This window comes from Ooceraea biroi, chromosome 2 (assembly GCF_003672135.1).
Source record: "Ooceraea biroi isolate clonal line C1 chromosome 2, Obir_v5.4, whole genome shotgun sequence".
In the NCBI taxonomy this organism is placed as follows: Eukaryota; Metazoa; Arthropoda; class Insecta; order Hymenoptera; family Formicidae; genus Ooceraea; species Ooceraea biroi.
In genome coordinates, this window is record NC_039507.1 from 4,094,093 (window position 1) to 4,118,561 (window position 24,469).

A 24,469-nucleotide genomic window follows, 5' to 3' on the forward strand; every position below is an offset into this window, starting at 1 on the left:
TTCTGTTTAGCCGAAGTTAATCGCTAGCTCGTCCGACGAAACACTTAGATCCGCCGGCGGCTACACATAATCGATCTAAACAACGAGATTATCCCCGCTAATTGGTGTGTGCATCCTGGGCATCCGGAATAGTGCGACACGAATATTCAGGGAAGGATGCTCGCGCGATCTACCGAACATGGTTCAACGTGATGACCCTCAGTATAGGCCATCCAGTTGAGTCATCCTATTCATCAGGGTGTCTATACCGCGCTTCAAGATCATCTTCCATACCTGCATGTCACTACTGGTACATAGAACGCGATAATAACGTCATTGTGCGATATCGAATTGCGCACGGGAAGGTATAATCCGTCAAACAAATATTTATGCAGACCATCGCCGTCTCATCAACTCGATATGAACAATTCATTTCAGAAGGAACGTGATACATCCGTAAAGTGAAATTTTATATATTATCCGTGCTTTTATATATAAGAAAAACGATAAAAAGAAATACATTGAAATGATTTAATCGTCCTTGGAAACAGTGAGTCGTACGAAACAGCCACGCCGATGGATGAGAGCATCGTGGTTGATTGGGAAAACTCTCGCGAAGAAGAGTCTACCTATCTACGATTCTTGGCTATATATTGCTAGCCGCGCAATACGCTGCGCCTGTATTGCTTTCCGAAGTCTTTTATCCCGTCGACGTCGTAAGAAAGTTCGTTTCGCACTTTACGAGCACCACAGCGGGATACAGCGCCTCCGATCTCCCTTCCCATTTGGAAAGTGGAAGTTCGAACTAATTCCCTTCGATTCTCGCTTGACGTGCCCCATAGCATGGCGAGAGTGCTACTATGGTACCTACGCTATCTTATAATGTACCACCACAATGTAAAGTTTGTGTGAATCCATGCGAAAGATGCTGCGAACGTGTGCACATCGGTAGAATCTCGATGTCACATATCGCGCTTCGGCATTGAGCGTTCGCGAAGCCGAACAGTTCGAAATTACAATCCGCTTTTACAGCGAAATCGCTTGACCATGCAACATCCGTGCCGGATCCGTTTAAAACAACTTCGCGTATTTTAGTTAGAGAGAGCTGCGCAGATCAGAGAAAAAGCGCCAGGAATTCCGATAATTTTGTACAATATTAATAGATTGCGGAATACTATTTTAGACTGAATTTAATATACCATAATTATGCTACATGAAATTGCACGAATAATATAAGTGCTTATAATTTTGATTATAATGATTTATTATAACAGAATTTTCTCGCTCTGTTATATATTGTCGTCTATTATAATAAAATGTTTTATAGCTATAATAAATTCATTTATGCTATCTATAATACATTTTTTACAGTTAATATAGTTAATGCACGGACTCGTATGCAACTGCTTTTACGTTGCAACAACATAACAAATATATTCTGACTGTCGTACATCAAAGCATCTGATCTGTAATAAAGTACGCAGTACAACTTAATGCAATGTGATATTAAAGTAGTATTACCATTTGCTTGTACAGCCGGCGCGTAAAAAGGGAGGAAGCGCGTCTTGACAACATCGCATATGAATATTAAACGAAACGGAAGACGCAAGAGACGGATTAAAAATTCAGGAGCCATTGAGCGAAGACCTTTGCCGACCTTTCCGTGTTCATCCCGCCCTGTTATACCTCATCATCCAAGCTTCATTTCTTTTGGTACTGTTATCTGCTGTTTTACAAACAGCGGGAATACTCGAGTCTTCAGTACGAACCGATTCAATGTCACGCTCCAGGCAAGTTGAAACCAATTATAATTAGTATTGAGCGGCATTGAATGCTGCTGTATCGATTGAACAATGTTAACAGATAGTGACTAAGAGTAAATCTAGCTTAGGATTATATACCGAGCCCTGCGCACGCAGTTTGGCCTGCGGTAATGATTCATTTGACAAAAACATTTTAAAAGTTACATGCTTCAATCGTATTTTGACGTAAAATAAAAAGGCTTTTTTCTTGATCAAAATAATGAAATTAAATTAACACGGTGCTTTCAGGAGAATCGAATACAAAAACTCAAGGCTTTTAAAGGTAGATGATACGTAGAGTACGGAAAGTCGTGAGATTTCACGATGGGTCTTTCTACAAAGTGGGTGTTGCCGAGACGTTTAGACGTTTCACTTGTCTTCGCGTGTATCGCTTAAGCTAAGTGAAGCCTATTTTTCAGTCTACTATTTGTATTATCAAAAAAACAACACATCTCGAAGCAGCACTCTGAGTAAAATTTAAATCTAATCCTTAGTGCTTTATTAATTTTATGTTAATTACTGTTGTACCTTTGTAGAAAAAACTTTGTTCTTATTCCAGCAAATAACACGAAATGCGATAATGTTGTTAAGGTGAATCCAATTCCAATTTTTGAAATGCGCTTGGCGGATCAAATTAGATTGCACCTAATCTTGAATTGCAAATGCTACTTAAAAAGAAGGAGAAAAGCTGATCCTTACTGCAAATAGCGACACTATTCTGAGGATATTTTTTCCTCCGTAGCTATATGAAACGTGCCACGCATGTGTACACGTATGCCAAACGCTATATAAAGTATTCTCGATCAATAGCATTTCCTGTTAGTGGCGAATACTAGCATATAAGTACTTGAAACCGGTACATGAAGTGGTGCATCAAGAATCTAATAACGCTAAGAGTTTAAGCGCTAAGAGGAAAGTTCTGTAAGAGGAGATACGCTTATGTCGAGAGAGAGAGAGAGAGAGAGAGAGAGAGAGAGAGAGAGAGAGAGGGAGGGAGGGAGTGAGGGAGGGAGAGGGAAAGGGGGAGAGAGAGAGAGAGAGAGAGAGAGATATGTAACTTTGCCTCATGGTGAATAGATATTAGAAGTATTGTTTAACACTGACAGCGATGATTGTAATTATAATACAATATTTACGAACAAAAATCTCAATGCTTGATAATCACTTTTATTTAGTCTCGAAATCTCCATTACTTTCAGACAGACACGATCGAGCCAAATAGTTTAACTATACAACTACCAGTTGCAGAAAAATGCAGCAATCGTGGGATTCTCTTGATTCTTCGTACGTGTTCGAATAAGTACTGCGTATCTAGTATCAAGTGCACATAATCGTAGAGCTATTCACCGTAACCGGTGTGAACCTGGCACCTGACTTTAACGAAATGAAAATTTTCGGGCACATTTCGTTTGTACCTCGTTTGTACCTGTTTGTACCATCGTTCGTTTCGTTTGTACCTCAACAGTTTAAAAGTTATAAGGGGTCAAACAATAGCCAGCACCCGACTAAAAGATATCCGAATTTTAATAATGCCATTCGAAAGAGCATCGTTTGTACCTTCAGGAACCATCGTTTAAATCGTTTGTCCCTCAACGGAACCGGAAGTACAGGCTCTTCAAAAAACGTCCAAGAGGTACTTTCGTCAATTTTCGAGATATTCGAAAACGCCAACGGCGGTCGAAAGAGTTGGGATAGCGCCTGTTTGTACCTGCGTTCAAATCGTTTGTACCTCAAAGGAACCGGAAGTACAGCATTTTCAAAGTAAAACAAATAGTTGTTCGTACCTCCGTTGTTTGTAGAGATATCCGAAAATGCCCAACGCCATTCGAAGGATTTGAAAGGAGGTACAAACGGGTAGAAACTATACTCCTTCGAATGGCGTTGGGCATTTTCGGATATCTCTGCAAACAACGGAGGTACGAACAACTATTTGTTTTACTTTGAAAATGCTGTACTTTCGGTTCCTTTGAGGTACAAACGATTTGAACGCAGGTACAAACAGGTGCTATCCGAGCTCTTTCGACCGCCGTTGGCCGTTTTCGAATATCTCGAAAATTGGCGAAAGTACCTCTTGGACGTTTTTTGAAGAGCCTATACTTCCGGTTCCGTTGAGGGACAAACGATTTAAACGATGGTTCCTGAAGGTACAAACGATGCTCTTTCGAATGGCATTATTAAAATTCGGATATCTTTTAGTCGGGTGCTGGCTACTGTTTGACCCCTTATAACTTTTAAACTGTTGAGGTACAAACGAAACGAACGATGGTACAAACAGGTACAAACGAGGTACAAACGAAATATGCCCGAAAATTTTCATTTCGTTAAAGTCAGGTGCCAGGTTCACACCGGTTTCACCGTATAGGCTTTCCGTCCATATTCAGACTGCACTTCACGATGGAAGGTAAAGCGAGCGAGCTGCTACGAATCTCAAACTGATGGGGAAAGAGCCGCCGCGTCGTATTGTGCACAAAGTGCTCAACGCAAACGGCAACCCCAAATAGCGGGGGAGCAGAATCGAGCTGTGGAGGCAACAATCATCCCCGAGGAAAACAATGAGAGGAGCGACAGCCCGATAAGACCGTCGTGCCGGACAAGTGCGAGCTGGTGCGCGCGATATTTTTCGCTCTTTCGGCTGGAGTTGAAACAGGAGAAAAAAAAGAAAGAGAAAAAAATGGGCGAACGAGGATCATCACTCCCTCCTAGTGGAGATGGTATTAACCAGACAATATCTTTTAGCGCGGGAACGCTTTTTCGACGGCAGAATCGCAATTTCGCCGGCGCAAAAGATTTTCACGACCACGTAACTTCGTCGTGACACGTTATGCCCGCCATGTATCTCGCAATGGCGACAGAAAAATTTCGCGAACGCGTGCACAGCATAGAGCGATATATACGTTTAAGCGGAACTTGTTATCGCGATGATTTAACCTTGTGCGATATATCGCCACAAGACGAAGAATGTGCGTGTTCGATGCAAGATATGAGATTACAGAGAATACTATAACGCATTTTCTCACATGCGCTTATGATTCATTCACGTTTAATACGTGAATACGCTCGTTAATCGTTGACGTAGGCAATATACGGATTATTGTATAAGAGTAATGACGAGAAAGTCCTGCAGTATTTCCAGAAACGATGAAAAAAAATAAACTCTACCGTAATAATTACAGATTCTATCAGGTGTTCACTCGACATACGGTTACAGCATGATTTTTGAAAAAAATCTCTTCTCTCTCGACTTTTTCCTCATCAGAAACGTGTCCTTTCTGTGTCACAAGCATAGATGTAATCCCTCCACTATTGTATCTTCCAACGAAACAAATTGCACGCCCGCTCGTTACCGTTACCATAAAGTGCATCGACGTGGCTATCGGTCGCGCTTTCAATGAATTATTCCTTGTCGTCGCAATATCCATTTCGCGCGGAAGTCAAACGCTACGATAAATCACCATCGATGGTATATAAAATGACGCCGCCGGCCATCGTTCCGATGCACGGCAACGATCGCAAAAATGCGCGCACGATTCTCGCGTATGTACTCGGGGCCAATTAATTATCGAGTCATCACGCAAGTACACCACACACGACCCTATCGATTAACACCCCGGCTCCGATCTCACCCCTCCTGCAGTACGCGAAAGTTTTTGCGTTGTGCCCGTAGGGTGAAGCTGCCTGAGGACTTAATAAAGCCAACTCGATAGCTATCGATCTATCCAGTTCGTTCGCGAAGGTACTAAATTTCGCCCATCAAGATCGAACGACTACGCGTTTGTACAAAACTTCATCTTCGTTTTCCGTTTCCAGGCTACATTTTCCGTTTTAATCACTCGGCTCCGTCGAGTTTGAAGTACGACGATGAGAAATTTATTTTATTCACGTGCGATCCAAAATATACAAGTGCAATAATTTTGCCATAACGAAAGCTAAGCGCTTTTCTTCTTTACATCACTGGTTACAAAATCAAGATTTAAATACAGTCACTCGTATCAGGATTTGATATTCATATGCCGTGTGTCGGTTTCGTGCATCTTTTATAAAGGCAAAATGTAATACATTCATTATGTATTACAACTTTTAAATCTAAAATTTTCCCGACATAATTACACTTTCTATGAAAAAGAAACACTGTAAAATAAAAAGTTAACGACTAACGTTACTCTCTTTAATAAGTCTACTTATCGATCCAATCTATGATATGTTGGAGAAGCATTGCACATAAAGACCAGACAAACAGCTGTTTCTGTGATGAGACCATCACTCTTACGTGTTTTTCTTCATTTTTTATTTATGCATTACATTACTTTTTACTCAATACAGATAACGTTTCTCCAAGTCGCGGTATACAGTATTATACATTATGTCTCGTTAGATCTCGAGTCTGCAACTCAAGTTAACTAAATTGAAGTTCTAAAATAAAGAAAAGTTTTGCTTTTCGATACGTTTTTCTGTTTTACCGCAAATAGACAAAACAATCAGAAACAAATTAACAAGAGACAAATACAGAACGTAACTGTGAAGTGAATCGATACCGGAGCAACATGTCCCCGAATCGTTCGTAAATCGCGAAAATGTAGTGTCCAACAGTTCGCAAAGTTGCGTTAAACGGGAATTGAGATTCGCGGTCACAAACTGCGCTGACCAAGATGATCGTAAATGTCAGTGTATTTGAAACTCGAGATGAAACACGAGAGGAGAGCTTCGCGGCCCCGTGCCGACCTAGCAAGAAGGAGCGAAAAGTTAATCCGCGGAGTCATTACGAACTCACGGATCCATTTGCTGCTTTGAAGGATCTCCCCCGGAAAATGTTTCTGAGGGGGATTAAGAGATCGGCCATCCAGCGAGCACCACGAAACGGCGCAGAATCGCGCTCCATCAAACGCTCCACCGATATTTACGGTTCGCTTCGTGTCGCAAGGTTTTGTGGGCCCCCAAGTGCCCGGAAGTTTCCGGAAAGGAGTTACTTCTGTGTTGCAATTAAGGAGCCCCTCAAACGGCGGTTTCAATTCGCGGCCAATCCCTTCCCCCTCGCTCTCAACGCGATCAGTATAGCCCGATGAGCGTAGAGCCTTTCCGAGGCGAATTGCATTCGATATAGGCAAACGCTTTCACCACCGGCTCACCGCTCTGCAATCGACGTTGTTTGAGACTTCGATTGAGACTTAACCCGTTTCCCTCGCTTAGAGTTAGGAGCACAGAGTAGCGAGGCAAATACGTTAGCGTCTCCCAGAGGCGGGTTTGCTCGCGCAAACATTTTGTGTCGGCAACATTTCGCTTAAACCATTCACTGGTAATTCACCGGTAAACTGTCAATGTATTAGGCAACGTCTGCTTGATTCGCTTAGCATACGCAAGCGCGATAAAACGTGAAAGTTTCGGTAACATCGTACGATTGCGACGATGGAAAGCTGAGATTTAACTAAGATTTAAATGCGTCGTTTATTGCCGATCCTTCGCTAATCCCGTCGACTTCTGTTATCTGACTGTGGTAATCAGCAGTGATATACAATTGATACTGAGTAATCTTTAATCCTGTTTAAAAAAGACCCAGTTTCCACTAATCGTACATAATTTCCATCAGCTTCCTGTGTTGAATTGAACGCGCAATCGTAAAAGTAAACGTAAGCAATTTGGAACTGCAAGATATAACATATTTTGTGGCGCGTTTATAGTACGTAGAGTTAATTCATTCAATTTATACGATATAATATTCGGATGTGTGAAAGGTAAATAGAAATATAATTTACATTTATTACGGAAAATCGTATCATTTATCACTGTTTCTCGAAAACTTGATAAAGTATTCATTAATTTAACTCACATTCAATTAAACAAAGCAAGCAAACAATAATTGAATAAAATAAAGTCCGGCAAAGTTAACAGATCGCATTGCATTAACTAACAAAGCTTTCAAAGGGACTCGAATTACCATACCGATTATAAGCAAAATAAGGCGTTCTAAGGTAATTATTTGTTTGTCCGAAGATAACCCGGAATGAACGTAGACTATATATCGAAGTGTGCGCACTATGTTGAGATTTAACAATATGCTTTTGTAAAAAGAAATCTTCCTAAGTCTCGCATTTTATAAAACAGCTAAGGAAAAAAGAGATTATATAATAAAGTGATTACTTCCTTAAGTTAGTGCTGTATATAACTTCGCCAAGGACACGCACAAAGAAAATTTCCAATTAAGGTTACCGTAGTAACGGCAACGACTGCACGAGCCACGCGAGTGCACGGCCGAAGAATCAGAAAAGCGATGAGACCGCATAAAACATCGCCCAACGCAGCAGGAAAGAACTTGAGATGATGTACAAGTCCTTTGCGGTCGGTGCAGTTTGCGGGATAAAAAATAACGGGCGGGACAGAGAGAAAAAAAGAGAGGGAGAGAGAAAGACCCGGAAGAAAGAAGAAAAAAGCACTAGGTCGCGGACGGGTCTAATTTCAATTTCCGCGAGCACGCCAGCGCGTTGCGCGTCTCTAGTTTAATTAAATTTGTTTGGAGATCAAGCAAAATGGCCGGCGAGAAAGCGACGTGGCACAGCTTGCGAAGACGTCGTAGGGCTACAGGTCGTTGCCGTCCTTCGTCGTCCGTCACACGCGTCTCCGAGAGACGCTATACACACATCCATCCAACACCCTTATCCAGTTACAACGTTCAATCTGATCGACTTTCGCGAAGACCAGCAGCGCGCGCCAAGGCTTCCGGCGAGAGTTTTTTCTCTCTCTTACTTGCCGAGATTTCGTCTGGCGGAAGATTTTCCTCGGGGGTCGCAATCTCGCAAGGACGTATTTTCAGGATCGTTCACGCCCACGAAGATAACTCGACGCGTCATAAATGTTGAAAATTTAAAGGAAAATCCCTTGCGGTCACACGAGGCAATACCGAGAAGCAATGATCAAACCTGAAAGGAAAACGCCTATCGGCGACTCTATTCCGACTTGACAAGGCAAAATCAGATGTGCGAACTAAATTGATTATCTGATCACTTCTTGCGGAAAGCTTATGATATAGCATCAGTCAGTGGAGTGTCAACATACAGCGTTCAAATACTACTAACATTGGTTCTCTACTTTTATCCTTAATTAACTATAATATATCGAATATAAAAAATGAATAGATACTGATGTAACATATCTTTATTCAATTTTTCGTATTTTTGTATGATAACTATACGCATTTCTATTCAGTATTGCAGAACTACGAGATATATAAAATTTATTTATTAAAATTTTTTGAAAATTTTTCGACCAATGCGTATTGAATTGCAATGAAGGTGTAATCAATATCATATATTTTCAATAGGTCAATAAATTTTGTAAAAAAGGTACCTAGTATTTAATTGTAAAGATTCTACCTTAAAGGACTATTATTCTTTCATTCTTCTGCACGTATTTGCATGGATGAATGAAATAGCAGTCTAAATGAAACTGATGAAATTGTGCATAGTAGAAAATGTTATAGCTAGCATATATAACTGGACCGCGGTTCATCGGAAATTCTACGAATTTTTGTTATAAACCACGTAGCTCCGCTAGCATTCCGTTCGACGAAATTGTAACGCATGCCTTGCAATCCTCGTAACGCGTCATTCTGCCCGTAAACACCAAATACCATCCAATGTAGTCACATACTAGAATAATTGTTCATTGGTTGACCAGAAACATTAAATTTTTTTAAGTGTCGTTTGACAATGACAAAGCTATACAATATCCATGTTTATTTTAATTTTGATTTCAACGTAATTCTTTTAATACTTTATTAACATATAAAATATAATATCTTTTCAACGCGTATTTGACAATCACTTTTTGATAAATAATCCATTATTTCATAAACAGTTACAACATGTCATACGTATTCATATCAAAGAAAATTAGAATACTATAAAATTGAAAGCCAAAGCACTAAATTAAAAGTCAAAGCACTATCTTGCTATGTTAGGCCTCGAAATTGTTCAATATAAGTACCACATATAGTTTAATTTTTTCATTTGAAGATCCTATTATTATTTCGTCCATTTATCTACACGAACGCGAGATTAAAAAGCGCTCTGAATGAGGCCAATAGATCGAACTCTTCTCATTTTTTGCTGAATTTTGATGTACGCTACAGGTTTTTAATAAGTACTTAACACAGCTGACATACGATTACTTCATACAAAGAGTGCTCATCGTCTCTCCCTATCCCCCCTCTCTCTCTCTTTTTCGGTGCATCGAAATGGGAGCAAACTCGTTAACTGAACGCAAGCTCTCCTTTTCACTCGCTCTCTCTCACTCGTCTCTCGAACACCCCTCCATCTCGCTGATGCGTGAGATGCAAATTGCGATAACTCAGCGCGATTGTAACGCGTCGTGAATCTATATGTGGATCTATATGTAGATATGTCGACCGAATCAGCGAGATGAAACGAGGTCGATCAACGAGGAGGTTTACGTGTAATACAAAGGATATAGCGCAAATTTAGTGTAGTAGCTCAGTGTAATAGACGGTATCGACAGGACGCGCGCAAGTTCTTCATTGTAAAAGGCATGAACAATAAGTGGAAATAATTTAAAATTAATTAATTGTATTTATTTCTTCAACTGCCAAAAGCACATGAATAATATATCGATATCGAGCGATGTAACACACATATGTAATTGACTTGCAGCCGCTGCATATCTTGAAACTTGATGGTATACCATGAAAGCACCGCGCGATGCACTTATCTGTCACGCTAATACAATAATTTAACCGCTCAATATACGATTAGCGTTCAAAATTGGATCGATATCAAAGCAGACACTGATGGAGGACATTCGGAAATTGGGTATCGAACATTATCGAGCAGCTGGTGTGAGTCAAATTACGTACCAGCATCAATCGGCGTAACGGATATGTTAGCAGAATATCATTAGACTAGTCGTGGAGAATACCATGAAGAAAACATACCTGTAACAGAATAAAGTAATCTTGTAAAATTTATGATTTATACATACATACATAATTACATGTACAATAAAAAAGAAATATTTATCTACATTGACCAACTTGCGAATATTTCTTTCAAGAATCAACGTTTCGAATTAATTGATAGTAGTTTGTTATGCAAATATTACTTATTAATATGTATAATATTATATATTACATACGCGATGTGAGATACGCGATACAACGCATGATGTTTCAAAATTAACAAGTGTTTGATTGGAAGAGATAAAACAATGCTTTCCTTATTTTCCAATTAACTTACTTAAACTAAACTCAGGACTCAGTTATTCAGCTCTTAAATTTTTATGGAGAATGAAGCGTGAGAGAAGTTAATGCTGCATAATGCTCAACTTTCAAAGCAGTCAGTAACACGAAGCTAAATAAGCGCATTCGTACGCACAGGTACGCGGTGAAAGACCGTAGAAAATGAACTCACAAGCTTTACGTCGACGTTCGAGAGTAGGAATCGGATGAAACGTGTAAGGATGAGAAGCAGACTGGCAGTTTGGGGCAAGCGAGTAACTCGCGTTGCCTTTCATTCAATGGTTGCGCTTGAGATCGTTACTCTGGCATGAAATTAGAACGGCTGCACCCAATTTTCGCTACTTCGCCCGACTATAGTAAATAATTCCTCGTCATTTTCTGCCATTTGGGATAAGTGCCTACCCGTGAAATTGGCACCGAGCGAGATCCACGCAAGCTTCGCTCCCAGCATCTGCGTAACGACGTCCGTTCCAATCTCAAACGATTCCTTACACGGAGATAATAATAATTATTCTTTACAAAGCAGAAAATAATTATAGTAATAAATCTTTGAGAAGATATTCGAAAGTAATTTATAAGTATGTTAAGTGATTAAAGATTTACATCAATTCTAAACGTCTAATTACAGATATAGATAGTAAACAGTCGAGATTATTGACCAGATTTTTACGATTAGATTGCAATCAGAGTTCGTTCTGAAATAAGCTCTTTTAAAGAATATGTCTCTATACACAGGGAACGTTTTATAGACATCGCGTTGCATTTTATCGCGAATCGAGAAATCTCGCAGGTTATCGACGAGAAGATTAGTTCTCGCGCGCTTATGCTAACTATAAGTCAAAGTGGTTGGGTATTTACTTTCGAGCGTAGCATTTTCTTAACGCTTCTCAACGATAACTCAGCTTCCGCTTGGTCCATTAGTTCCGCGAACATCGAAAAAACACTTTACTCTGAGGAAGAGATGCAAGGTAAAAAATTAAGAAAAGGTAAAAAATATTAAAACCTACTTTTAGATGGCCAATTTTGCCAATCTCTGATCAATTTGTCCCTTCTTAAACGAGCGTTTCCAATATTAGATGAACGTTTTCTAATTCATGATAATGAATTATTCATCACCAGAAACAAGACGATGCGCAGCACGCGACAAATAAATAAGTAACAATCACATTCAAAATTCAGATATTCGTAAAAGTAGTTATCGATTGATTAAATTTGGTGGCCTGCATTTTGTCGTCAAAGCAATCCCGGTACTTTTAAAGGAAAGATTTAATCCATGCTGACAAAAGTACAGGGATCGTAGAAACCAATTTTTACGGTAATGTTCGCGGAACATAGCTTAATGCATTTCCAGATATACGAAGGATAATGCGTTCCGTCTGAAGAGTCTAGAGATCGAGATGGAATCCCTTTGAAGCTCGTGCCAGAACACGCGCCGTGCTTCAAATGCATCGATCGTTAATCCTTGGGCGGACTTTTACAGTTACCTGCAAGAGAGAATCGCGACGTAACCTGGGCGAGCCGCCGTCGTTCCACGGATAAATCATTGTGAATAATGCGACGAGTAGTTTCGTCGGCTCGCGTTTCTCACGCGAGCGCTGCTGAAGTGCCACCGATACCGCCGCAGCGCCAATCGCGAATCACAGTGCGGAATTAAGATCATTCCGCTCGATAGCATGCGTGTGCACGTGAACTTTGCCCCGATCACGATCAGAAACACGACCTGCACGCTGGGAACGAATAAAGTACAAAGGGAATGTTCCGGCGCGCTTAAAAAAGTCATTTAGAGCATAACCGCCGTCACCAGCTTCAAAGGTACAAGAGTAAACGCGTTAATTTTCTCATAAGAGATACGTCTTCTTCTGCGATCCATGATTGCACAAGCGAATTTTTACTTTCTTTTACTAACTTGAAAAATTCTACTTCGATGCTACGTTTCACCTGTGATTGTGCGACATTTTGTGTCACTTAAGACTGGAAGAAGATGTGAGAAATCTTAACGAAGATGTTCACCGAACTATGGTAAATTTGGATTTTCAGATTCATCCTGCAGAATATCCGTCAATCTAGCAGTCACTCTGCATAGCAAATAGAGTGCATGTGGGGATTTCGATTAAGCGAGGGCATTTGGGAAACAAGAACGAGCTGCCATCTTAATAGAATCAGGATTACAGATATACGTATATTTAGATCGAACAAAAGCAACGGCCTCAATTGTTTAAGCAGCGCATCACGATTCCGACACTTCGATATTCTGGTTGCCCTTTGCTTCTGAAATATCTATCGAGAATATAGTCGATTTGCTTCCAGGATTGATCTGCGCTGCACTATCTATTGCATATCTATGATACATGCACCCTCCTGCACTCATCAAGCGACGCTGATCTTCTACTATCGGCGTTCCCCCATCGATTACACCCATTCGCTATCTCGCCATCCATTTTCGCATCGCCACTCGACCTTTCATTTACCTCACTTCGATATTTTAATATTCGTGACCAGAGATGAAATCCCACCCACTGCACCCTTTATTTCTACCGGCGCCATCGCTTTCGTGAAATATTCATGACGATTTCGCGCTTTCTACAGCGAAGAAAGCGCGCTGGTGCGCTGATAATAAGAGGAAACCATCGCGACAAAGTATAGAGCATGGAAGATAAAGAAGAGGGTCGGAGAAAAACGTGAGAATAAGAGACAAAATTACATCACCGTGCTGCGTTATAGCTCTGGATTAATATCTGTTCTTACCAGCGTTGCTGCTTCATAAGATTCGCTTGAAAATAAAGAACAGATTTTTTTCATAGCAGAACTGGTGCGCTTAAAAGTTTATCCTTATAAATAGACAACATTTTTACACTCGCTCGTTCAATGTTCTATTAGTTTACGAGATTATGCTCAACACAGTTTCATAAATAATACGCGATACGTCTAATGATAAGCGTGATTAATGTCGTAAAAATATTTCAATTAAATTTAACGACACGACCATTTTTCATGACAGAAGCCGAGGTGTTTATTATTCATTGAACCAGTATGTCTCATAGCAAAATATTTATCTTCTCAAGCTATTCTCTCATGAGAGAATAACTTGCGCACAAAAACACGGTAACAAGATTAAATTCAGCAACGAAGTATATAAATTACGAGTTATAAATTACAAGAAATTGAATTGAGTTATAAATTACAAAAAATTGAAATAACAACATTTCTAAGACCGTTAACAACAACATCATAAGACTCGATATTGCTCATCATTTATTTAATACAAATTAATCTCCGTCCAATTTTTCAAGATCTGTACAGTCCTTAAGCTCATTGAAATTTTATTGACCAATTATTCAACTTTATTGTACTTTCTCATAGTTTCATTAACGATATCTTTGTTTTAAACAAAGATAAATAGGAAGATAAATCAAATTTAAATTTCAAATTTACAAATATTTTGCTATTAAACCTGATTATACAATCCAATAAAAATATATACGAATTAATATTTTACATTACTACTTAAAAAGTCTCCCTGAGGAAATTATCAAAGAACGATATTATGACGTTAAATACCCCGAAAAAGCATGGACATCTCCGTGAACACTCGCTGTTAATTAACGGTAAATTAAGAAGAGGCTGGAAGGCCTCAGCGGAGAAACCTAATGCCACGTACCGACGATATATTAATTCTACGCTTCTACGAAGCGCAAAGATCCCTTCAACCTGGCGTACGTGGTCGAGTACGTACTCCGGGGCTCTTTCGGATGTTAAACACGCCGGATGCACCCCTGGCTTCTTCCGCGGGAAAGTCCGCGAGACCACCGCCTTCATAACTCATCCCCGGCCTTCGCCGGCCTCCGGTCCGCGAGAGCGCATACATCACATCGTTACATTATAGAAACGAGTCGCGTAGGGAAGTTGCGCCGTGGAAGCTGAGCGAGCCGGACTTAGCGCAGTCATAATTTCACTTTTAGCACCCTCTTCACTTCTCTCGTCCGTCGCGATAACGTCGGACACTTCCTCTCGCCTTATCCCCTCACCTTTCTCCCCGCCCTTCTCCCCGTTCCCGTAAGAAACGCGCCCGCGATGATAAATTTGGCTGAATATATCGTATATTCGCTCGCACGAACCGAACCCGAAAGCAAAATTATGCCAGACAGGGTGAAAGGGCTGCCGCACAGTAAAGACAAACGGTGACCGAGTTGAATATGATGTATCGCCGTGCCGCGCGCTAGAGCTTAAATTTACCGAAAAATTACGCTGTCGGGGAGAGCTACGCGGAGAAAGTCGATTACACCAGGTGTTAAGAGCACGTCGGTGCTGCGCGCTAAGGAAAATGCCCTTTTCGGTAAATGGGCCATTACGAGGGCAAGTAGGAAGGTATATTGGCTTTGAGTGGCATTAGGAGAGCGAAAAAAGAACCGACAAGAAAAAGGAGACGGTGGCGCAGCGATGTCGAGACGGGACGAGAGATGGAAGAGAAAATTTCGTTATTATATAACGTAGAACTGGGAGCTATATGTATCGGCAGGGAAAGAAAGAGAGAGAGAGAGAGCCGCAGCAGGAAGGAAAAAAGCTGCAAGAACGATAGATTTATTACATCGTGCGACAGCAGACCGCCGAAGTTGAATATTAAAAGATAATAATCGGGGTCGATCGTGTTTAAACGATACCGAGAGATATTGGAGCTCACCCAATATAAAAGGAAGACGAAATGCGGCTGCAAGCTCCGACGGTGCACAGATTGAAGGAAGAGATTTAACGGAATCACTTTGACGATTGTTAATCGAAAACGGAAATAAGATGTCAGTACCGAACGAATTTCCCCGAGGCGGATTGAGGCGCTGCAGCAGCAATCGACATCATCTCGCGACCAGAACGAGACGAATCCTCAGACAGGAGAATTCGCCGCCTGTTAATTATATTCTCCCTTCGAGGTATCGTCATATTTGCACAGATGCACTCGTAAACCATGCGTGCACTCGCACGCGGTGTAACACGTTCGAGAGTGAAAGCGTATGGGCGGTACTCGCGGGATCTCGCGGCGGGTTAGCCTTGTCTCGCGACGGAAGATTAAACTCGAGTGGAGTCTCCCGCGGTGTTTACATGCGTAGCAATTAGGATTAGCATTTAGAGGAGGTCTCGAGACTCCGCGGGATCGCGCGCGCGTGATTATGTACAAGCAAACACCGGATGAAGTGCGCGGCCGTAATGAGAACGCGGATGTAGACCGCGGTCTACGTTGAAGATTACTTGCAGCCTGGGAACAACAAATGATGCTGCTGCGACGGTTGCCACGGATGCAAACGAGGCATCAATCGCCGTGGGCTAGGAGGTTCCCGAGTTCGAACACGGGCGACCGAAATCGAGGAGATATTGACGACGCGTCATCCCTTCCCACCCCTCAGTCGTGCTGTTCATAGTAACGCGAGCGGTACGCATCCCCCGGCGTTGCTCCCCTAAGCATGGCTTTCCCTCCCCCTCCCATCGAAGGGTTCATTGAACTACATCGGGAACAGGCGGCGCGCCTCAACTGCGAAAGAATTTCCGCCGCGACGTCAGGAATTCCGCCGATAAAGCGCACGCAGATTCGAGGATTGCGCGCCCTTCCTTGCGGAGCTACTCCTGGAGCGTATTGCGTCGCCGGGTGGATATTGAATTTCGTTAGAGGAGAATTTTCCCGGCAAAGCTATCGCGAGGTGAGCCGTGAATCGGATAACAAGGTGGGCGCCGTAGGATCGACGCTTTTGACAGGCCACGAAGGGAGGAAGGGGAACGAAGAGGAAGAGGGAAAGCGGAGGGGCTTGTGTGTGTCGCGACAGCGCCAACGCGCCAAGGCGCGAACGCAATCAGTGACGATATTTCCGCGGTCCCTTTTCTTGCCGCGGCTCGATCGGTCCCTGGACGTGTTCTCTCTGGCGCCTGCTAGCAACAAAGTCGTACTCGAGCTAAAGGTGCATTTCCTGAAAGCACGTAAGAGCACCGTCGCGTATACACGGAAGAAAACATCCCGACGCGGAACGCCGTCGAGCATTTCTAACGGAAATCCTTTTCTCGTCATTTTACTATAACGATCTTCGACCTGCGATATGCGACGGGAATCTCCGGCGGGAATTTTTTAATTTGTTATCTTGCCCGCGGTATCAAACATTTAAAATGAAATATTGTTCAAAGCGAAATTCCCAATTCACAATTGTTTGCAGCGTGCCGCGATAATCAAAGCAATACGTTATTTGATCTTTATTTATGGACTTGCACAAAGCTTAAAAATCGAACGCCGTAATGAACAACAATCCGTACTGTAATTACAGAGCGACGAAAGCTGAAAAGTCGGTGCATAAAAGCGTATATTAAAGCTATAAGCGAGAAGCCCTCGGAGCAATCAGCTCTACAATACAGACAGAGGCTTTCAAAGCTGCGGTAGCTTTGAAGATAATCAAGCGTCGCTACGCTCCGATACGAATGCAATAGCATTAGTTGCTTCTCCCTTACGGTTGAGAGAGAATGCAACAAATGAATGTACATGTATATGCGACAGTAGCATTGCAATATCATCGTTAAGCATATTTAACGCTTCATTTGGCCGAGTCGTGTGTTCGTTAACGAGAAAACAATTCCAATATTCTCACAGTTTCGCGTCTTCTCGCCCGCAGAGCACCATGCTGCGTGTGCAGTGTGCACATTGCCAAGCGGTAAACCGCAAGATATGAGGGATGCAAGTCAAAAATGTCCGTTTATTAAACGTGACAGTTCAAACAAACACGTTACACGTAACACGTTACAGAATTCGACAAATAGAATCATGTCTAACGGAAAATAAAATTGCTCTCGTATCACAGACACCTGTAATTTTATTCACTATAATATTCCGCATCCAAGTGATAGAAAGTATTAATATTTAAAAGAAATTGGATCATTTCCGATCGTATGGACTGATTCTCATGAGCTATCCATCTAATCGAAAGCAAAATCCGTGTCAAACTCGTTCGACTCGATGTAGCACGTTTTATTTCACCTGAAAAACACAGACCGGTTCTGATCTCACTTATGGTAATTACACTTCACCGACTTCTTTCCCGAGGGATACACCGCCGGTAGATTGAGTACCTATTCATATTCATATTCTTGACAAGTGTGGTATTATATAAATTGCTCTATATAAAATTACATATTATATACGCAAGTATATCCGATCATTGTGAACTCGATAAATTTCTTCTTCCCAAGAAGGAGAAAGTCATTTACTTTTATTAAGTAATTAAAAAGTATAAAGCAATTAAATAAAAATTGCCATGTGTGCGTATTCGATTGTTGCATTGATTAGCATTACGTTCGTCGCGTTGTCGATGTATGTATACAGCTTAATTAGTGCATATATGTCAACCATAGTTAAAATCTTCGATATTTAATGATAATCAATATCGGATACCGTAATTCTTTTTTATAAGTGTATCTCTAACAAGTTCGTGCACGCTCGTTCTTACAAAGCCGATAATATATCAGTAAGCGCATTACGTGTAGCGAATTTATTTAGCCATTTTCGACCTCTATAATAGCTGATCGATACTGATAAAGCTCTTCTGCGTCGTTTTGCATTTTGCTTTTGACATGCCACGCGTTTGATTTTATCTATTATAGGTATTCGATACATACGACATTGAATATTCTTCTTTTATCGTGAATTATCTTATGTCATTTCATAGAATTATTGATAACTCAGCTAGAATCCAGTAATCAATTATTCAATGCGTGAATATTGTATTACACGATATACGCAATACTGTACTTTACTTATTTTAACTTTTTGTATATCGATCTTCCCGCGTTATTTAATTAGCGGATGTCGGATATTACCTGTCTGCCAGTACTAACAGCGTATAAGATAAATCGATGAAAATGTAATAATATAATTAGCAATACGAAGCTCACGAGTTTACGAGCTATTTATTTAGAGTTTGGATATTTTGCGAGTTTCTAGACGTCGTTTATCATTGTTTGCGAACGTAATTGGAGCATATCCCAGTTCGCTACAATTAGCTCGACTCATGATAAGATTGGTAACGAGGATCTATCCAATGCATCCGTATTAATGAAATGCGTACGTGTATGAATGGCGGAATTGACGTGTACAATAGAATACAATCAAAAGTAATAATTAATATCACTGAAATGAATCGATTTTCATTAAATAATACCACCAGTTTCAATGATAAGCAATACCAAAATACATGTTTAATTATTCTAAAAAAATAATGATATTTTGATCATTATTAATATAACGCGTAACTATCTAATAGATTTTTTTTTTAATATTCTGCTTACTGAACGATTACTCTCTCTTCCAAACATCACATAAAACATTATAATATGGGAATTAATTAATTTTCTATATCTCATAATACGTACATGTATATTGTACTTAATTGTGCAATGTACATACATTTTATGTATAATAGATAGAATATCATGATAACATAAAGATATACTATATTACAGTATATCTGAATATACGCGCAGGTAAAGAGCATTCGGCAGGAGCGCAGAAGACGTCGAGCTAAAAAAAAAAGTATTACGTATGTTCGTGACGTCGACGGATGGTGGTGCAGACGACATTCGCCGATCGTCTAGGACGAAAAAAGGTACATCAAAGACTTCGGGGACAACCAACTTTGAGCATGCGAAATCTCAAAGTTAGAAGCCGACGAGTACGACGACTACGTCGTGTCGCTTTGCCAAGCCCCGCGGAAATAATCCCGACGAGGGCGGACGGAGCGTCGCGACACGTCGGTCTGCGGCGCAGCAGGACCATGCGAACGGGACACGCGGACGGGAAACGGTCGTGTCGCATAGCTTGCTGGTAGAGTAAACGCGCGAATGCAATAGAAAATGGATTTATCGATGGATTGCTAAAGTAAAATCGGTTCCCTTGTTCCCGCGCTTCTACTTTGCATAGAGAGCGCGCATCTAAGAACCCGCCGTCGTTCGCCGCGCGAAAATACATTCGTCGAGCGTCAAAATCGGAACAAGCCCAGACGTCGCCGTTGCTCGAACAGAAGGTAGCAGGAAATGCAATCTGCAAGTCACGAGAGCGTAGATTGTCGGGACCGATGCTCATTCCAACACGAGCATCCTAGCTTTATATAATATGTTCGCGCGTCGTCGAAAAATCACGTTGCTTGTGACGATAATAAAGATCTTATCATTGCATTAGCGAACCTTACGTCGCTCACAATAGTAACATGAATTCTTGTTTTCAAAATGTTTTGGAAACTTTAAAAATCTTGTTAAGAAGATTCCCTCTTTGGTTATAGAGATCAATATATTATACATTATATTTTTTTCATATTTACCTAATAAATTAGATTTGTTACAAAATAAATTAAAAAACAATTTTGTTGTATTTTGTCATTAAAAATTCAAATAATCTATAAATAAAATAAAACGCGTTGAAATGTCCACTGTGTAATCATGAGAAGTACTGTTTTATTGCTTCCGTTTATCACTTGATAATCGCTTTCAGCTTTCCCTGACACATATATTATATTAGAAATTACGTGTCTCCTCATTGCAATCACATGATCCATTCGTGCACGTTGCGTGACCTTCATATCACTTTCAAATCACTCTCATCGTCCAAATCTGACATTATAATAAAGTTTTAGCGTAAAAAAGTGCACATAATAATTCTGATATATAAGTATGTACCAGAGTATAAAAATATACATAAATAAAACTAATGTTATTTAGATAAACATCTAGACATATAGTATAAATGAATTATCTGAAAGAACAATAATCTCGCGAAGAACAAAATTACATGTCATGTATCATATTTATGTTGCGTGTGTTGTATTTAATTCATAACATTATACATCGCGCATCATTATAAATGCAACTGTGTACATTACGATTAATAATTATTTATTCATTAATTTACCTTGCTAATCAGAAATCTGTTAATAGGTCAATGCCTTTAAGCTAAATAACGAGCGCAAATTTAATGGACAAATATTGTCAATGAAAGAAATCACGCAAATTAATCAGACATAATGCGGAAATATTGATAGAAACGATATCGTGCGGAACTGATGCAAATATCCCGAAATTCTGAACTGAATATGCGATCGGAGATCAGAGATCAGAGTGAAATTATTGGCAATTCTCGCTACTGGACATCTCATCAAATACGTCCACTGCACCCGAAGGCCTAATGGAAAACGGCTCGTCATCTCGTCTCGCGGCTACGCCGAGAAAGAAAAAGTAACAGAAAGAGACAGCAAGAGAGAATTCTGGTTGTTTTCCTCGTACATTTCGCACCCTGAATTTACCTCAGCCAGGACGTAACGAGTCTAGAGGTTTTTTTTGCCGGTCCGTTGGATTCGCGTAGGTAGGTATACGTAGCACAGCGCTCGGCAGGGTAAATTGCTTTCGAAACGGAAGACTGCCCTGGAGCAAAAGGGAGCTTTAAGGGAAAATGATTCGTGTTGTCGCTCGGCCGTGAACGAATAGTCTTTCTCGGTTTCACCTTCCGTCTTCCTCTCTCTCCTTCTCTCCTTCTCTCTTTCTCCATCCTCATCTTTCGTTTTCCCAGTCTGCAACTCTCCTCTCCGATTATCTGTTCTCCTTTCCTCTTCTTCATGGTAAACTTTCTTATTTCGTATTCCCTTTCTGACTTTTGCCACATCTCACTTTCTCTATAACCCTCAGATTACGAGTGCATGAGCAAGCGGACAGTTATATACTAGTAATACTCGGGAAACCATCCATCATCGACACCCGTTTAAATGAAAAAGCTGAAAAGACTGCAGGTCAATGAGCCGCGGAATAACGTCAACGTTGCCCGATATTGGATAAACGTATGCCTATTTACGGACGCGAGACGCGTCACGCGAGTGAATTCAATTTCGGACCGTGTAAGTTGATCCGATACGCGTTCAACGCATTTTCGAAGTAACAGTATCGATAAACAAAGTCGCAACTAACAGAGTAACGAAAGTAACTGAATCGGCTAACTCGTTGTTGTACCAGTCTAATCTTCAAACATCAAACTTTCAAGGGATGAGTCAATTTCAGATTCTCTCGTTCTCGTTTGGTCAGAGTTAATTAAAGCATTCGAAGAATGCGTCCGATCGATACGGCGCAAGTGAAAATTCATTTGCCGTTTTTGTTATTTTCCAATCGTCAAGTCGAGCTGTCGGCTCGACTAATCTCCCGTAAAACAGACTCGTCTTTCAATGGAGCTTTCCGCGCATCCTCGGTGTGCTGTACATGTCAAAAATTCTGTTTTCGCTCACGTAGCCCTGGGTCATAACGCGGCGCGTTGTACACGGCGTAGCAGAATAAGCTCCTCGCGCGCGTATTTTCGCCGTTTTTCTCGCCGTTTACCGGACACCTCTGCTATCTGCTCGAAGCAGATTACAATTTTCACAACACACGGAACTGCGCATATGCACAAACAGGCGGATGCGCAAATTTTTTTGCGAAATGCTCGCACCCAACTGGCCTCTCTTTCTCTTTCTCTCTCTCTCTTTCGATGTGTGTGAAGGATATCCGCGCTCTTCAAAGCGCGGTGATAAAACGAGAGAAACAGTTGCCGATAACGAAACGGATGACGCGAAACGTTCTCGCAATGCTTCCATACACTTTGCTTGCCGTATTAGCCGCGCGATACGCGGCGGAAGTATTGTCCAAAATCGATTAGTCCAAACGTATCGCGTGATTAATGACGGAAGGCGATATCCGTCGGAATGAGTCGCGATTCCGCGTCGCGCGGGTAACGTGAAATATCGTGTGTCAATTAACACATCTCACGTGGCTGTCAGATTATGATGAAGTAGAACATAACGCGAAATGGGAATCTCTCACGCGATATGTGTGGCGGATAAACGTCGAAAAGAATTTTCATCAAGTAAATTCAATGTTGGAAGACTTACAGTTTCCGCGCCGTACCGCGTCGATTTTAGGTCGGTTTACACACGCCCATTGTTAAATGTTTTCAACCTCGTTGCAACAAACACTCATGGCATATCAACGTTTTTAAAGTCCGTGTGCGTATTACTGGCTTACAATTTTATTGTCGCGTAAAGTTCCATACACGACATTGTCCCGTCGTTTTCCGGGTACTTTAACGTCCGCTCGACGGGCGTTACATGAACGAAGCAAGTTACATTTTTCACCGCGTGAAAAAATTACGCACGCACGCAAACGGGCGAATGTGCGAGACAACGTAGCTTTTATTGTTAAATATTCGCGTAGTTGACGCGCCGCTACCCCTGTGTCCGCGTCAAAACAACGATAAAACAAGAGCGATGCTCATGGTTAGTAAGTGACAGACTCTATATGCGCAACATCGGACGTCACAAATGATTTAATTTTAAAATATGTCTCGTGCACGCGTTCAACTCAAATAAGTTTCACATATTGAACATTCGGCGTGAGTAACACTAACAATTAAAACAAATTGTAATAAGTTACGCAAACTTGGAAGATTTTAGAATGGAACTTAAAATTGAGATTAATAAATTAAATGAATACATAGGAATCCTTTAATTTTATAAACTTACTTTTATAAATTTAGTAAAAAAGTTTTATATGAATTTCACAGAGTAGGCATAAAATTTGTTTATATTTTTTGTTTATATAGATATGATTCCTCTCTTTTTGCTGTCATCACGAGATCAAAAGAGCGCTTTCAAATACAAGTGAAACTTTATATTGTATTAAAACAATTAATTTTATGTAACATATTGCTATTGAATCGGCACCACAAAAAGTAAATATAACTTTTGAATTTTATGCGGTATTTCAAAACTGTTGCAAAATAATTGAAAAAACGCTATTATCAACATCACTGTACGTATATGAAGTGTATATGACAAGTTGATAAGTTTTCTCTAAATTTTTTTACAATATATTTTCTCTAAATTTTATAATACACTACAGTAAAAATTGCAATAAAATATGTTTATCTTTCTGTTAAAAAATGTAAAAAGTAGGAAGCAAAAGTGGACATAAGATAAATGCAAGCATATCATTGCGCATTTCTCTCTCTCTCCTGATAATACTTATTTATTTTCTTAAATAAAAATATTTTTATGCATATAGTGAATTTTTGTGCGTGACTTAAATACAATCTAGATGCATTATTTTACGTTTTGAAGAAAGAAACAATAGCGCGCGCTGAAAATTCTATCTAATAGACATGACTATTCACTTTTCTGTAGCAATATATTAACAAAGATAAACGAAAATAAATACGAGACAGAAGAATAGAGTACCTTTGCAACGAAACTTTAATAATAAAACAAAACAGCATCCAATTATATTAAATTTGGTATCGAGGTATTCTGAGAATACGCTGTTACATACCTGTGTTCTACAATCGCTGTCGCTAAAATACATTCTGCTGCCAAATTTTACTATAGTTACGAAATCTATTTGTCCCTGTGTAAAAATATGATGA

The 24,469-nt window shown here is 40.5% G+C and overlaps 1 protein-coding gene across 3 annotated transcripts in view; it reads right to left on the reverse strand.

Moving 5' to 3' along the window:
- Window positions 1–24,469, reverse strand: part of LOC105285030 (leishmanolysin-like peptidase) — a 257,668-nt gene that overhangs the window by 185,208 nt on the left and 47,991 nt on the right. Inside the window, exons 3-4 of one of the 3 annotated variants that reach the window (XM_026975487.1) lie at window positions 11,195–11,509; window positions 10,642–10,719 (exon numbers count right to left, since the gene is read on the reverse strand). The exons of 1 other annotated variant lie outside the window; for it this stretch is intronic. In XM_026975487.1, the coding sequence (XP_026831288.1) occupies window positions 10,642–10,647 (6 nt within the window). In that variant the 5' untranslated portion in view covers window positions 10,648–10,719; window positions 11,195–11,509. The remainder of the gene's footprint in view (window positions 1–10,641; window positions 10,720–11,194; window positions 11,510–24,469) is intronic. One more of the 3 variants, XM_026975486.1, reaches the window with a different exon arrangement.